Source organism: Sinocyclocheilus grahami, unplaced genomic scaffold (assembly GCF_001515645.1).
Source record: "Sinocyclocheilus grahami isolate Dianchi unplaced genomic scaffold, SAMN03320097.WGS_v1.1 scaffold306.1, whole genome shotgun sequence".
NCBI lineage: Eukaryota > Metazoa > Chordata > Actinopteri > Cypriniformes > Cyprinidae > Sinocyclocheilus > Sinocyclocheilus grahami.
In genome coordinates, this window is record NW_015505485.1 from 938,413 (window position 1) to 956,733 (window position 18,321).

Below are 18,321 nucleotides of genomic sequence, written 5' to 3' on the forward strand. Positions count from 1 at the left end.
GGCGGTGTAACTTTTATTCTCACTGTAGTATTGTTGTTGCTGCCATGTCGTGAAGACGCTGTGTGTTTCATTGTGAAAGCGAAACTACTTTGTTTGGCCTTCCAAAAGAGGACGATATCCGGAGTCCAGCCCGGCGTTGTCACATGTGGTTGACGCAAACCCACCGGCCTCTCTTTCGTCGATTCCTTCGACTCACTCTAGGCCTCTGGCCTCTGCTCACTCTAGCCCGCCGTGTGTGATGCTGTGTGTTTCATTGTGAAAGCGAAACCACTTTGTTTGGCCTTCCAAAAGAGGACACGACTTGAAATCAGTGGTTAAGTTGTATTTACAACACTGTTCCAGAACAGTTCAACCCAAATATTCAGATGTGTGCAGAACATTTTATAGAGGACTGTTTCCTGATCCTGGTAGAGTAGACTACAATGCCGGCTGTTCTGACTCAAAGACTGCAAGTACGTCTTTTTATATTTAAAGAATTTGTCACTGATTATTCAAACGTGAGTTTTGAGCAGTGTAGAGTAGCGCTTGCTTGTCATTTCTCCGATCATTATAACAAGTCATTATAATCCGTAATTATGTCCCCACTGGATGCAACAAATGCCATGTTTATAATGGGTTTTAATGTTTTTGTCTTGTCGTTCCGGCCGGGACACGGCGTCACAATATGGTAAGGGGCGTAACATTTCCGTCACACGCTTGAGCTATTCGGCCAATCACAACACACTGAATAGCTGGCCAATCACAGCACACCTCGCTTTTCAGACCGATGAGCTTTGTAAAATTTGATGCGTTTCAGAAAGGCAGGGCATAGAGGAGAAACAATAATGTACAGTATGTGGAAAATAATGTGTTTTTTAAACCTTAAACCGCATAAACACATTTCATTACACCAAATACACAAAATAACGTTATTTTTAGCAATTATATTATATGACCTCTTTAATAATAAAAATATATATTTCAAAAGTATTACTTCATTCATTTAAATCATTTCTGATTATGCTCAGACCAGAAATGAGATGTTTCAGAAGTCTAACTGCTATTCCTGCTCAGATATACTGTAACAGCTTGCTGGAACATCAGGAGCCACCGTTGCCACCTGCTGATGGCATGTTGTAATTACATCTGTCAAACCAGATTTTTATGTGAAATGATCGATTAGATCCATTTTCTCAGAAGAATTGATTAAGGATGGTGGTCGGCCATGTTTGACGAACACTTCCAGAGCCCAGCTTTCCACAGGTCCACCACTGTGCTTTCCTCACGGTTTGGGCCCAATTGTTTATACTTTTTTGGGTGCCATGAAAACCCAGCCCTCATTGATCAAACCAAAGCCATGGAACTGTTCTGTGACCTGTCAAACTAAACTTCCTACAGGAGAAGAAGGATTACTGTATAACCTGCAGACTGTCCTCAAATTTCCCACTGCTCTCAGAAGCATGTCATTCGTGAAGTATGGCTATGTTGACATTTCCTCACACCGCCCCTTCTTATGAAGAAAAATTAGCTTATGAAATTTCAGGATGATAAGTCCAAATTAACATGGACTTTGTTACTGATTTTAATAACTAATATAAAGAACTATGGCGTGTAGAAGGACAATTGTGGTAATACCATGGTACTGAATATGGTTATGGTTAACTCTATGGTTTCTGAAAGTCTCTTTTGCTCCTTGAGACCCATGGTGCTAAATAATAGTTAAATATTATTACAATAAAAAAAAACTTTTCTTTTTGCAGTATATATTAATATGTAATTGTAATGTATTCCTGAGGGCAAAGCTGAATTTTCACCAGTCATTACTCCAGTCTTCAGTGTCACATGATACCACAGAAATCATTCTGTGTGAAGTGAACTGTGTGATGTTCCCTGCTGCTTCAAACGCTCCACCATCATTACGGTCCCCAAAAAGCCAAAAATCACTGGACTCAAAGGGTTAGTTCACCCAAAAAACGAAAATTACCCCATGATTTACTTATCCTCAAGCCAACCTAGATGTATATGACATTCTTCTTTCAGATGAATACAATCGGAGTTATATTAAAAAACATCCTGGCTCTTCCAAGCTTTATAATGGGAGTGGATGGTAGCCCAAAATCTGAAGTCCAAAAAATTGAACCAATTCATTATAAAAAGTCCACACGGCTCCGGGGGGTTAATAAAGGCCTCCCGAAGCGAAGCGATGCGTTTGTGTAAGAAAAATATCCATATTTACAACTTTATAAACCTTAATCTCTAACTTCCGCTAACTGTCATACACGCATTCACGAGAGAGTGCCGTCCAGCGGACTGTGTATGACAGTCAGCGGAAGCTAGAGAGTAAGGTTTATAAAGTTGTAAATATTGATATTTTTCTTACCCAAATGCATTGCGTCGCTTCAGAAGGCCTTTATTAACCCCCCGGAGCAGTATGGACTTCTTTTATAATGGATTGGTTACATTTTTTGGACTTCAATTTTTGGGCTCCCGTCCACTCCCATTATAAAGCTTGGAAGAGCCAGGATGTTTTTTTACATAAATCTAATTGTATTAGTCTGAAAGTAGAATGTCATATACACCTAGGATGGCTTGAAGGGGAGTAAATCATTGGGAATTTTTGGGTGAACTATACCTTTAATGATTACAGACCTGTCGCTCTCACGTCTGTGGTCATGAAGTCATTTGAGCGACTGGTCCTGGCCTACCTGAAGGACATCACTGGACCCTTGCTGGATCCTCTTCAGTTTGCCTACAGAGCAAACAGGTTCGTTGATGATTGTCAACATGGGACTGCATTACATCCTGCAACACCTCGACAGACCTGGGAATTACGCAAGGATCCTATTTGTGGACTTCAGTTCAGCCTTCAATACCATCATTCCTGACCTTCTTTCAGACAAACTCACACAGCTCTCTGTGCCCACCTCCATCTATCAGTGGATCACCAGCTTCCTGACAGACAGGCAGCAGCTAGTGAGGCTGGGCACTCACATCCAGGACTATCACGATCAGCACTGGCGCCCCTCAGGGTTGTGTTCTCTCCCCACTGCTCTTCTCCCTCTACACGAATGACTGCACTTCAAAGGACCCCTCTGTGAAGCTCCTGAAGTTCGCAGACGACACTACAGTCCATCGGCCTCATCAAGGATGGAGACGAGTCTGCTTACAGACAGGAGGTTAAAGAGCTGGCTGTCTGGTGCAGTCTTAACAACCTGGAGCTTAACACGCTCAAAACTGTGGAGATGATCGTGGACTTCAGGAGAAAACCCCCTGCACTCCCCCCACTCACCATCATGGACAGCACTGTGACTGCAGTGGAGTCATTCAGGTTCCTGGGCACCACTATCTCTCAGGACCTGAAGTGGGACAATCACATTGACTATATTGTGAAAAAGCCCCAGCAGAGGTTGTACTTCCTTCGCCAGCTGAGGAAATTCAACCTGCCACAGGAGCTGCTTAAACAGTTCTACTCTGCCATCGAGTCTGTCCTGTGTTCATCCATAACTGTCTGGTTTGGTTCAGCTACCAAATCAGACATCAAGAGACTACAACGGACTGTCTGGACTGCTGAGAGGATTATCGGTGCCCCTCTGCCCAGCCTCCAAGATCTTTACATCTCCAGAGTGAGGAAAAGGGCTAAAAAATCACCTTGGACCCCTCACACCCAGCCCACTCTCTCTTCGAACTGTTGCCTTCTGGCCGGCGCTACAGAGCACTGACCACCAGAACAGCCAGGCACAAGAACAGTTTTTTCCCGCAGGCTATATTCAGCTTGAACAATTAAACTTTCATAATTATACATCATCCATCACAACTGACATATTTATACACCGAATCCAAAATTTGTACACGTGTAAACTGCACACTTTGTAAATAACATATCTGCACACCTATAGGATTTGAAAAATGCCGGCACCGGCAGATGTAACGTACAGACAAGCGCAGATGTGGTGTTTACAACTTACCTTAATTCGCCTCGGTAAAAACGGATAAACTTTGTTTTTAATATCCTCCTCCTTTTTATCTCTAATAGATGCCTGCTGTACGTAGGCTGCAGCTCCCCAAACATTGAACAAAATATAACAAGTAAAAGCATTTTTTTTTTCAAATTACTTTCCAAATTTAGAAATAAATTTCCTTCATTTAAGTAGTGTGAGAGCGCAACGATGCTCTAAATGTGTTGGCATAGCAACGCGATACTTCCGGTTTCCTTTTCCGCCCGTCCACCGAAGGCCGCCTCGTTTAATTCTAGGTTGAGGACACTTCGTATATGCATCCTACAGAGGATGCGACCTCCAGAGGATTCGACCTCCGGAGGGTGCAGCCTTCTAAATGAGACACAGCTAATATATCCTTACATTTATTTAAACAATTAAATGTTTTTCATGTTCTTCTATTTCTGTATATAGAAATTCTGTATTCTATTTTCTTTTTTTCCTTATATTAGTGTTATATTCCAATCCCTACTCTGTTATGTATGTCTGCACTATGTCTGTACTTTCTGAATATTTCTTCTTCTTCTTGTGCTGCTTATTGCATTTTTTGATGAATAGAGTGAAATAGAAGAACAGCATATATTTAAAAATGTTTACAATTAAATAATCTTTTTGTAACATTATAAATGTATGCACTGATTAATTCAATTATCCCAGCTAAAAAAAGTATTAATTTTTAAGCACGGTATTACCCCATGATACTGTCGATGGTAATACCATGATACATGATGTGGTTCATTGTTTGGAATTTTTTGGCTGGACTTTGTGTGTAAAAATCTGTGTACAGCTAAATAAAATAAAAAAAAACTAGAAAATATGATATATTGCCTTCCCTTGCAGTTACTCTGGCTTAGGTTTGGTGCAGGAAGGATGACATATGAGGTTCTGGAAGTTTCTGTGATCTTTGGATGTAGACTACCTCACCTGTGCACACTGGAAAAGCTATTTGGATACCTCACCTTTTCAATCAGTTCATAGCTTTCCTCCATCTTGAGTGCCCTGTTTTGGAGAGACATCGAGGCACGATGATAAACCTCCAGCCACTGCTGATAGGACGACTCTGAGATGTCCGCCACAGCGAAACACAATGTGCGGAGACCTGCAAAAATGCACAAAGATACATGAGCTTCTCTTAGATATGCCCAATATATTCCCTTCCTCAAAAATCTCTTTCTTCTAATCATCTTCGAGAAGAAAGCCATGACCTGTTTTTAGACTGATGCTAATACTGCTGAGATGATGATCTCCGCTCAACATGAATTATTCATGCAGGATGTTTAAAAGACAAAGCAACTGATTGCTTGAGGTTCCTATTAGGCTGACATATCTCAGTTCTTCCACTAGGGGGCCATCCCCACAAGAGAGTGAAGCACTGCAGTATGCCAGTTCATTCAAGCACACCAATCTCTCCTTAGTTCTCATTAATCTCACAGTCTTGTTTTAAGAAGATCATTTGATAACGGATAAACAGAAGAGAGACAGCAGATACTAAGCAGGTGTATATGTGTGTGTGTGAGTGTGTCTCACCCTCTGTGGCAAACTGTTCCAGGTGTTTCAGGGTGATGTCCTTGTATCTGGAGCTGTCTGCTAATCGCTCATAGATCACTGTGTCCTGGGAGACAAAAAACATGGGGTGTTATTTCTCTACTCTGCATTTTATGTGATCCACGAAGGGAGCACGGAGGAAAATAGAAAATAGAGTCATAACATATGTCTGACTAATTCTACATTATTTATTTTCTTCATTAACACATTTATAGTATCATGGTAATATAATTTTAATGCATTACACAACATCTCTTTCCCATCATTCTCTGTCTGAGCACTAAAGAGTGCTGCCAGCTTGCATTTCATACACTAACACTTCTAATATGCACACTCACCCACTTAGATTACTCAAGATGTTAAAAATGACTAATTGATATAGAAATTGATGTAAAAAAAAATGTCATTGATTATTCATTGACTTTGTATGCAATTTAAAATAATTGTTATTGTACATGCACTTAGTTTTATACCTAATATAAAACCTAAAACACATCAAACGTAAATATGTCTTGTAGCTTTTAATTTTTACTGTAATAATAATAATACTTTTTTTGAATATAATGTATAACAGCATACATTCAAACATTTATATTTGAATAAGATTACTCCATTACCAAAAAAAACCGCACAAAGGCAGCATGTCTGGCTTTTCACCTGATCACAAAAGAAAACACTCTAGTGTGGTGAGGCTTTAGTTGCAAGCGCCTGATGGCTCTGTTTCCATAGCAACAGACAGATACTCACAGCTCCTTTGCAATAAAGGCGGATCTTTCCTGATGGAGTGCGCATGATGACTGACATCCTCTTCCTGGTGCTGTTGGGTGGGGGAAGGGGGAACATAGAATAACACCATCATCCAGCATCATTACTACCATAATCACTGACATCCTCATCATCATCATCACCACCACGAGTAAACATGGTGCTGAAATACAGCAAAACCATCATGTTGTTTTCTCTCCAGCAAAACGAATGGGTACAGCTGAACAAATGACAATGAGAATGGAAATGAAAACATGAAATTGTGCTGCAATAATTTACCTTGTGAATTCCAAAACGTGCAGCAATTCATATTTCTCCTCCTCTCCACACTGTAAGAAAGAGATTTCACTATATTATAATAGTTGTTTTACCATTGTATTTTCTTTATATTTATAGATAACTTACTTAAAGGAAACGTATATAAAAATTGCATTTACAAAAAAATACTATAATGAATACTAATAAATAATAAATACCTACAGAAACACAATTTATTTCTGATTGGCACTGATTTTGTTGCATCACACATTTTTACAATAAAATGACTTGTCACTGAAATCTCGTCACGCTTGGTTACGACACGGTATTAACACAGAGTTTGAGATCTCTCTACCGTTCTCTTAGCTTATTTTGAAAGACTGAACACATCTCGACACCAGGGAGCAGAAAATTGAAACTTTTAATAGTTTTTTTTGCCCCCTGTGACTTTTAGAAGTAAGCAAGTATGATGATGGGGTGAATGGTGGGAGTTGTCTTGCAATGAAGGGCCAAAATTAGAGTGTGTTACAGGCCAGGGAGCACAAGACTCGCTCTCTTCCCCTGGCGCTGCCATCAGATTAATCAGTTATAGCTGCAAAGTGTGACTCTTTGCTCCCAGGTCTAAGAAAACAGCAGTGCTTTCTGTCTCATTACATTTTCTCTAATCTTCAATCAGCAAGTTTCTATTAAGAGCTCTGCACAGATATCTGCAGCACATCGCCGGATCTTTCACTATCCCCTCTAGTGCTGCAAAATCATCACGTTCCTCAGCTCTTCTCCATTGAGACATTGTGTAGAGTGTGAAAATCACATCCGATACGGTGAAACCCAGCCTGAAAAATCTATAGAGCATCTCTCCTAATTAAACTTCCTTAATTTCAAATCAACAGAAGCATTGATTTTTAACAAAAAGAACCTGAAGACAAGCTAAGCTTTAATGATATAGTACAGCAGTTTCCTGCATAGTCCTAAATACATACTAAAAAAAGCCATATGATTTTTGTATGATTGTAATAATTATTTTTTTAATTACATGACCTTATTACATTAAAACTCTTTTGTTATAACTTCAAGTAACATAAATATCCAGTAAGTAGGTCAGCTGGTAATTCAGTAACCACTGAGATGGAATCAGCTAAAAATTTGCGAGTATGATGTAAACTGCTATTATGAGCACTTTTGGGTATTTCAGTAAAGTAACTCATAATAATCATTTGTTTGTTAATTAGATTCAATCCAGTCTGCAAACGCACAACTTCAATCACTTCATTTTTAATCTAAAACAACATTTATTAATTTTGGTTCATGTTAATTTCTACATTTACTAATAGACTACCGTTTAAAAAATGTAATTTATGCCTGTAATAGCAAACCTATTTTCAGCAGCTATTACTCTAATTAAGTTCTAATTCCTCTAATTACTCTAATCTAATTAATAATTTTTTTAGGATTCTTTGATAAATAGAAAGTTAAAAAGAACAGAATTTATTTGAAGTATTTTTTTGTAGCAATGTAAAAGTCTTTACTGTCTCTTTTGATCAATTTAACGCATCCCTGCTGAATAAAAGTATTAATTTCTAAAAAAATATATATATATTTTCTGCGGTAATACACATCTTTAACATTTCAAGTTGTATGAATTAGCAAATGCTGTATAAAATATTGTTCATGACATCTAATGCAATAACTAATTTTAACAAATTAAATTTTATCGTAAATCATTACCAATTCATTAATGTATTTTTGCTGTGAAGATTCAGTAGCGTCACTGCCGAATAGCAGTGCAGAAAACACTCTATTAGCGAACGTCAAAGGGTTATTTGTTTCAGAAAGGAAGAATGTTCACAATTCATTGACTCTGCATATGAAATGAAGTTGCCACAGGTCCGTGATGGCTTCCTCTCTATCATACATTATAATAAGGGAATAATGGATCTGTTGAAGTGGGACTGCACTGTACAAATGGCCTGTAATAGTTCTCCAGAGTGTAAAGTGTGAGTGAGCCATGTAGCATGACAGAGGGTAAGTCATGTTCCCAGTGCAACTCATCATCTATTCCCAGGACATCTGTACTTACCGATTCCACAATAACACAGTCTGGAGTTCTCCCAGTGAACACGAAGCCCAGGTTTTGTGCCGCCCGAACCAGAGCGCCTTCATCTGTGGAACAAGACAGCATGTGGTCGGGGCATGTGGCGGTTAAGTTGCATTGGATAAAAGCATCTGGTATATGACTACTTGTTCACAACACTAAGTAGACAAACTGTTTGAGATGGCACTATTAAAACCTTTTGTCCTCCAATCGGTCTCTACAATCATCACTTATCACAGTACCCTGCCTTAGCCTTCCATCCATCTCAAACACAGGTCTTGCTAATATTCAATGCACTGCTGCACTGATGTGAAATTAAAATGGGTCACATAAACCCATCTCGCTAAGCCTCAAAGCCAGGGATGACTTCTGACAAATGCTAAAAAGATAAATTATGCATAAACATGAAGTGTCAAATGCAAAGTAGCGAAGAGAGTGAACCAGCATTAATGAACTCATCTGTTTCTTCATCTGCATTATTTTACTTTCATGAATGTCTTACACAAACAAATAATACATGTGGTGAGGCAGTTTGATTAAATGCACTCAAACAGCTCCACGACACTGCTCTCAGTCTCAGCTCAACACTGATGTCTGCTAGAGATTCAGAACAATTATAAAGAGAAACAGGAAATTAAGAGCATGCTGTTCCCTGTTCACTTCCTGTGCCCTCTTTTCAACCTCAACCAGCTGCCTATCTTGTCTGAGAGCCTGTTTACCTAGTGTGTGCAATGCTAAAATTACTTCAATTACATTTTGTGGACCCGTTTCCACATTTCTAGAACTACATCTACAGACTTAACTGATATATTTATAGCTTTATCTATTGAATACATTACATTACATTTAGATTTAGTCATTTAGCAGACGCTTTTATCGAAAGCGACTTACAAGTGAGGACAATGGAAGCAATCAAAATCAACAAGAGTTAGCTTAACGCAGTACACATAGAAAGTATTTTTTTGTCCTTTTTTTATTTTATAAATTATATAATAAATAAAAAGCAAACAGATAGAATAGAAAAAGAATAGAGCAAGCTTTTTTTCTTTTTTTAAAGAAAACAAGCAGTTAGTAAATAAATAGAGCGCAATCTAAAAGGGGTGAGTTTTTTCATATATATACACATGCACTACCGCCAGCGGTGGCGAACTCCGGTCCTGGAGAGCCGCAGCCCTGCAGAGTTCAGCTCTAACCCTAATTAAAACTCACCTGCCTGTAGCTTCCTAATAACCGTTCAGACCTTGATTAGCTTGTTCAGGTGTGTTTGATTAGGGTTGAAGCAAAACTCTGCAGGGCTGCGGCTCGCCAGGACCGACGTTCGCCACCCCTGCACTACGCCATTCAAAAGTTTGGAATCGGTAAGATTTTTTTTAATGCTGTTGACAGTTGAAAATCTCTTATGCATTATTTGATCCAAAATGCAGTAAAACAGTTGTAAACATTCTAATAAATTTTTTTTTTTTCTATTTTAATATGCAATTTATTCCTGTGATTGTCATTTTGAGTAGTAGTAGTAGTCAGAGGCGTCATGCCCATTCAAAGTGAGGGGGGCACGTCAGATTTTTGAGCCAAGTGGATTTTGAATGCAGCTTCCAAAAGACAAAAAATAGCCGATTAATATTTTCTATTTTTAATACAATCACACCGGCGTGATTAGAACGTTCAGTACGTCATATCATCAGCTGCTAAATTCAAATCTGCATTCGCTGCCTGGCGCTGAGCCAGATACAGACTCTTTTTACAGCACTGCGCATTAACCAATCACACATGATGCTGTTGAGCTTATGAATGCAATGCCGACCAATCAGATGTGCTCAGATGAGTCATCGCTAAAATGCCGGTGTTTTCTTCACTCGCTCGCTGACTGAAAACCGGTTTCTGGCGAATTCTCTTGTCAGAAACAAAAAAAGTGAAAATGTGTGTACGAATCTGTAAGATATTAATTTCATAGTGTAAACCGCTTCAGTGATTTTAATGGGAGTTTTTGAGAGTGCTTGAACTAGACTGTCAGTGAAAATGTTCTTTGCTCTCTTTCTGAAGGCTAAGTGTTATGATTAGTAGCCTAACTTGCCATGTTTTTATTCACATTAACTTTCAATGTTAAATTCACATTAAAAATAAACTCAGTCATATTAAAAATGTTATGGCATGACACCCATATCTGTTAATTAAGTAAACAGACAGGTTTTTATGCATAGCTAATACATAGTTACTTTGACCATCGCCCACTATAGATCAACAATCTAGAAAGGTGAGAATCAAGATATTTATTTCATGATATAGTTAATGTGCTTGGGGATGTTTCGAATAAAAAGGAAAAAATAAATCAAACATAAGTGCTGTTGTGGCTGCTGTGTGTTATTTATTTATATTTACTGCTATGTCAGCATCTAAGGATTCAAGACTTCTTGGGAGTTGGGATAATACAAGAGTTACATAAACAAAATAAAAAACCAGCAAACAAAAAAAATACAGCAGTTAAAATTACACAAGATTTTTCTTAATTAACATCTGATAAACAAATCTAAAAACTTTTCTGGTAACATCTTACTAAAGTCCCTGAGTGAGCGTTTGCCATTTTGATGAATAAAAATAGAAAACTTTTGTAAAAATACACATTTCTTTACTGTCCTTTTTTATCACTTTAATGCATCCTGGCTGAATAAAAGTAGTAATCTGATTAGTAAAAGTAAAAAAAGTAGTAAAATCCTACTGACCCCAGACTGTTGAACGGTAGTGTATTGATAAGGGCTGTCAATTAACGTGAACCTGAGGTGAACATTTGTTGCTTCAGTGTGTGGGGAGCATTTTGACTGACCTGGGGATGCAGCCTGGTAGGTGATTTTGTTGTCGATGTGTTCAGGGACAGCCGTGTGACAGATAGCCATCATGGTCATGAACTCCTGGATGACTGAAGCAGTGGGCTGAGTGGGAAAAAATCAAGACAAAGAATAAAAAAAAAAAAAGGAAAAAGACACTCAAATTCTACTTAAATGTTTACTTGAACGTTTGTGCTATAGACATGAATGACACCTTAAATCATGCATGCAATTTGTTGAGATGTCTGTGATTATTTTTCTAACTTGTAATTTTCACCCTGGCAGCCTAAAAGAAACAATCTCAGGCTTACACTGAAGAAAGAATCCAAGCTATATCTAGGAACAAGAATATCAGAGACAGCACCGAAACGCCTTGGAACCTGCATAGCAGCTTGTTAAAAACCATCTCCGAACTGCTTTGCTTTCGTAACCACCCACAATATCCAAGCATCATGTTCCGTTGCATTTCCTGCAGTCAATGTACATTAATATGATGTGTAATTATCAATATTAATATGATCATATAAATATCTTATACCTGCATATGGGGTCTTATTTTTATATTTAAAAAAATAGGTAAAAGTCTCATGTCATTATAAAATAAGTTTTGTGACTGTACACTATTCATAAACAGCCAGGTGAGCAGAACAGAGCTAATATGAGCCAGAAAAAAAGCTGTGACGGAAGACAGGAGGTGTGAGCGTGTGGATATCAGGGCCTGTGTGTAAATTTCTGGCTGGCTGGGCATGCATGACTGAGCAGCTGTGATGCCATTACAGTACTTACATGATTACTTTGGAGGTTTTCCAGTAAGCTGGGGTCATTAAATCCAGCTTCCTCTGTAGACTGAGAGCTGTGACTGCATACAGAAAGAGAGATATGAAGGAAGACAGAGATAAATACACAAGCAGGTGCTCTCATTTATAAACAAAAGGGGATATTATTGCTCTCTTTACTGAAAAACAACAATTCTCCATCTGTAATGAAACTTATCTGAAAAAGAGGAATATAGTCTGTCTTGAATCGCTAAGCATCAGTTTTGTTTGTTTGTTAGTTCATGAAGTGCTATTTACACATTTGAGCCCTAGGGGATCTGCAATGGCACTGTAGGGGGTCTGTCATTGTTTGATTTCAAATTACATTAATGAGTTAATGTCGACAAAAGCCACAATTAAGAAGTTGAAGTTTTTAACGCATGTACATTACATTTTAATTAACACAAGTATAGCAAATAATGATTATTTATGAACATTATGTATTTATAATTTAAATGCAATTTAAGCATCAAACTAGAGATGTTACTTAACATTCATTAAAACACCATCTAAAAAATGGCAAGGGCAGTTATTTTCATAATTAAGAAAACAATGTGTTGCTATTAATCAAACCTAACACAAAAGGAACCACAAGAGGTGATTTTAAATATTAAAATTATGCAAAAGAGAAGAGAAGCTGGAGTGGTTCATGCATGTATTAAGTAATTAAAATGTAATGAACATGTATGACCCGACTAAGCAAATAATGAGTATTTATTAATAACAGATTTGCAATTTCAGCATCATAAACTAGAAATGTTACATAACTTTATATATATATATATATATATATATATATATATAAAAATATATATTTATATTAAATTTAAAAAATGGCAAGGGCACTTCTTTTCATAATTAGGAGAATAATGTTTTGCTACCAATCAAACCTAATGCAAAGGAACCACAAAAAGGTGATTAAAAAGGTATCAGCAATATTAACATTATGCAAAAGAGCCCTTCATCAGGGAAAGCTCATCACTGCAAAACATTAATATTAATTCCCTCACATGCCTTGCTCCTTACCTTTGATCCAAAGCATGCCGAATCCCACTTCAACAGTACTACCACATTATCAGACAATCTTGCATTTAAAAAAAATACAAAATTATCCTCTTACTATACATGAAGCATCGCTTTAGAGTAGATACAAACATCATGCGACCACCCATTGACACATTCACCAGTAGAGAGGTACACTGAATTTACACCTTGCAGACTACAGCATTTTTAGGAAGGATATTGATTAGCAGGTCTGTGATATACAGGCCATTCAACGGCTCAGTAGTGGACGGATCTGTGGTCGTATGCTGAACATGACATTTTTAAAGAACCAATTTACATAATATCTATAAGTGCTGTACCAGCCTGTGTGGAAAACACTTTATCAGAGCATCTCACTGCAGCAGCAATCTCAGAAATCAGCACCATAGAAATCTGACAATGAAAAGGTTAGGGTAGATTTTCACCTTCTGGCAAGGGAGTCTGGGGGAAAAATTTCATGGTTTCGACACAGCATTGTTCACCTCACCGTTGCATTCTAACAAACATATCTCAGCTTACTCAAACGGTGGTTGGTGAGATTCATCTCTTAGACTGAGGATCTCATGTTAAGATAAGGACGAAATCACAGACGGGGGGAAAAGGAGGAGGAGGATGAAAATCAAATCCATCACACTAAGAAGAGCACATTATGAAACCGTACTGATACCAGCAAAATCCAATTTCCTGTCTCTCAGCACCTCACTACAGGTCAGGATACGTGCAGTCATGCTCCTCTCACTCACACACACACACACACACACACACACACACACACACACACACACACAAAGACACAGGTTTCTAAACATGTTGAAATGCACTGGTCAAACATTAGTTCGAATGTGCAACAAGCAGAAAATGAAGCTTCCGAACATAAGAAAGCAGCGCATCATGCAACATGAACACTCAGATCACTGCTGTCCTGCTTCAGCACTTGAAGCTAATGCTAGGTTGCGTATACTTCACACAGCACATTTACCAATCATCATCAATAAATAAAACATCTTTACAGCTATTAATTTAAAATCTGTTGAACTTATGATGGGTAGTAACTTCCTAAAAAAGATGTCTGATCTGGCTATTTTCAGAACAATATAAGATAATATTAATTTATTTATTTTTTGGTTAAGAAATTATTTTATTCAACAAGGATGCATTGAACGGATCAAAAGTGACAGTAAAGACATTAGTAATGTTACAAATGATTTCGATTTCAAATTAAAGCTATTGTTTTAAGCCGCAACTTTTTTCATCAATGTTAATAATAATAATAAAAAAAATTTAATTAAAAATTTTTTTTGCAACTTCTTGAGCATTAAATCAGCATATTAGATTGATTGAGGACTGAAGTAATGGCTGCTGAAAATTCAGTTTTGCCATTACAGGAATAATCTGAATTTTAAAATATATAAAAACAAGAAAACCGTTATTTTAAATTGTAATAATAATAATTCACAATGTTTTTTTATTGTATTTTGATCAAATAAATGCAGCCTTGACGAGCATAAGTGATTTCTTACTGACCTCGAACTTTTGAACGATAGTGAACATGAATGAACTGCAATAATAATTAGTAACTAATTGCCATTTTTATCATCTTTACTCATTTTTTGATCTGATTGCCAACAGGCAAGTCTTTTAAAACAAAATTACCATATCATTATTGGGAGAAAAACAAAAGTATTTCCAAGATACCTCTGGCTGAATTAAGCATGTAACTAATAAGTAATGAGGTTGTTAACGCTGCATAATGCATATTGCTTCACATGCTATTTATAGAAACAGTAAGCAGTATTCAGTGTATACTGCACAGTAAGCAGCACGCTTGTATTCCATTCTGAACACAGCCTGTTATTGGTGATCCAAAGCCCAGCGGGGCAATCGTCTCCATGGAAACAGAATGCAGCACTGTAGTTATCAGACCTTGATGGCTCGATTTTGCTCATTCATTCATATCCCTCCTGCAATCTACTGCAGTATTGAACTATAATGGACTATAACAGATAAACACGTTATTTCTCTCTCTCCATCACGCACACCACATTGGCCATTGCAGCATATCCTATTACAGCCCCACTGAGAGGGGTAAGCAGTTCTCCATTGTTTAAATGTGTGCGTGTTTATGAGAGGGATTAAACAGAGTAAACAGCAGAGGCACAGGAGGCATATGTCAGTGTGTTTCTTACACAACACCCACAAGAGACATGCACACACACGTTTCCATTGTTCCCCTGCACATGACTCCACTGCTCAAATGAAGTTACAATCCTGTCCCGAGGACTCGATATTCACAGCTCAGACAAAGACATCAACTGCATATATTTTTTAGTGCATAAGTTGATATTTTCAAAAAACTTTTATCTTGAAATAACAACTTTCACATCATATTTTGCCATAAGAGGCAAACCAGTCCTTCCAGCAGTCATTATGTATGCTTTTATTCTTGCTTGACACATGCCACTTCTGCTTACACTCAAAAAAAAAAAAGAAAAAAAAAGTTTCAATTAAAACTGCATAGTGTACTATTCATTTAAATTTGCAAAACCGAAGTTTACTTGATCCATTTGCATTGAGACTGCATTTCCCCCCACATAATTTCTTGCAGTTAACATAGCATTCATGTACTGCTCACTAATAGTCAAAGGGATGGTTTACACAAAAACTAAATTTCCCCTTCAAATCGTTCCAAACTTCTGCAAACACAAAAGATGATATTTTGCAAAAATGTGTGAAGTGTTTATTTTTTTTTGTCAAGTGTCCATACGATGACAGTCAATGGGGTCCACAAGTCATACAGGTTTGGAAAGACAAAGGTGAAAATGTTCATTTTGGGTGAACTGTCTTTGACTGAAAGAGATTATTTTTAAGATACCACTGTAGAAAGTTAGAAAGTTAAAGTTCACAATGTAATCTAATTTTACAAAAACCCATTTCCAATTTGTGGAACCACCATCCTGAATTAGGTTATATTTTGAGCGTAATAAAATCACTACTTGGCCTTAATAAATAAGCCTGACAGACTTATTAAAGATAGATTTTACTATCAATATCAGATGGGCTTACTAAACATATTAGAGGTATGAAGATAATCGATCTAATGGACACCACTGAGACCACAGGAATCCCTGCTCCTCTAGAGAGCCCCTCTTCACAAATGTGCTCATGGGGTCCATGTGGAAGATTGTTTTCATTAATAATGAGCTCCTTTGGTAATAAATGTAATTTTAGAAGTAGAATATATCGCAAATCATCTTTTTCTGAACATAAAGCAGCAAGAAAATGAGAAACAGCCCATTGCTAAACAGGCCGCTGCTGGTAAAACAACAACGATGCAATAAAAAATTAATAATTCACATATTTTACGTACATATTCAACAGATCTCACAAGAACAGGACAAATTTAACCCCAAAATCAACAAAGGAAAAAAAAGGAAATATATTCAGCATAAAGAAAATTAAGCCTATTTTAGGATTATAAATTTTTTCCCAACTGACACTACTCATTACTACATTACTGCAATAATTTTATAATATTACAGTAAAACAGTACTGTAGTACAATGGATTTTAGTTAGCATATACAATAAATATTACAATGTACAGTATTAATGCCAAAATGTAAACTTTACATATTTAGCATTGCAGTAAATGACAATGTGTTTTTATAACCCCAAAATCAACAAAGGAAAAAAAAGGAAATATATTCAGCATAAAGAAAATTAAGCCTATTTTAGGATTATAAATTTTTTCCCAACTGACACTACTCATTACTACATTACTGCAATAATTTTATAATATTACAGTAAAACAGTACTGTAGTACAATGGATTTTAGTTAGCATGTACAATAAATATTACAATGTAGAGTATTAATGCCAAAATGTAAACTTTACATATTTAGCATTGCAGTAAATGACAATGTGTTTTTATCTATGATTTTTTCTCTGTGTCTCAGTGTCTATGATTAATATAATTTCTTATTTCTTCTTATTTAGGGTGAAATTTGATCCAGACAGATTCACCCAGATAATGTGATACTTTGGGATGGGAAGTAAAATTTGTATAAAAAGTTGTGTTATCTAAAATGAATGTGTCTTGAGTTTGGCTGTTCTAGTTACAAATTGTAAAGTGTGTCATGACATGGCATAGATGGTGTAACCCAGTGTTTCCCAACCTTTCTTTAGTCGCGGCACCCTTTGGAAATTTTAACAAATTTGTGGCACCCTACAAAATGTATTTTGTCACAATATTTGAATTTCTAACTTCGATACGATACTTTGAAAAGTATAAATATATTATTTTATAATATTACAGTAAAACAGTACTGTAGTACAATGGATTTTAATTAGCATGTACAATAAATATTACAATGTACAGTATTAATGCCAAAATGTAAATACATTTAGCATTGCAGTAAATGAGAATGCGTTTTTGTCAATGATTTTTTGTACAGCAGGGAAGAACTGCAGAATATACTGCCATACAGATATTTTATCATTATATATTATAAATATTATACAAAAAAATGTGTCCATTAATGGTGGCAATCAGTAGACTAATTTCTAATGAAAAGACCAATTTATATGACAGATTTTAATGTAGGCTTTTATTCAAATGTAAACATTGTGAGATAGCTAGTTATAATATTAATTAAACCAAGTTTTGCTCACTAAGTGTATTTTTGATTTTACAGTTGGGTAATTTTGTTGCAGTAGCACGAGATAGCTTGATTTAAAACTTTGAATTGAATAAAAAAAAAAATGACAAGGAGGCTAAGCAGTTAATAATAAAATAAGAACAAATAAAGAAATTACTAATGATAGCACAAATAAAAAATAACGATAGGTCTACAAATGAAATAAATTGCTTTTTAGTTTTTCAGGTAGGTCTAACACACAGTAGGGCTATTAAGAGATTTTTTTTTTTACCAATTATCCAAATAATGTTTAATCCTAGAAAGCCATTATTATCAGAGGACACGTGAGCATAATGGTTAGCAGATCAATGAATG

General features: G+C 36.6%; 1 protein-coding gene across 1 annotated transcript in view; it reads right to left on the reverse strand.

Annotated features, from left to right (window-relative positions):
* LOC107601453 (probable phospholipid-transporting ATPase IA) overlaps positions 1 to 18,321 on the reverse strand; it is a 143,000-nt gene that overhangs the window by 76,987 nt on the left and 47,692 nt on the right. The window contains exons 16-22 of the mRNA XM_016293637.1: positions 12,240 to 12,312; positions 11,453 to 11,558; positions 8,620 to 8,702; positions 6,564 to 6,613; positions 6,267 to 6,336; positions 5,502 to 5,586; positions 4,934 to 5,073 (exon numbers count right to left, since the gene is read on the reverse strand). Coding sequence (XP_016149123.1) covers positions 4,934 to 5,073; positions 5,502 to 5,586; positions 6,267 to 6,336; positions 6,564 to 6,613; positions 8,620 to 8,702; positions 11,453 to 11,558; positions 12,240 to 12,312 — 607 coding nt within the window. The remainder of the gene's footprint in view (positions 1 to 4,933; positions 5,074 to 5,501; positions 5,587 to 6,266; positions 6,337 to 6,563; positions 6,614 to 8,619; positions 8,703 to 11,452; positions 11,559 to 12,239; positions 12,313 to 18,321) is intronic.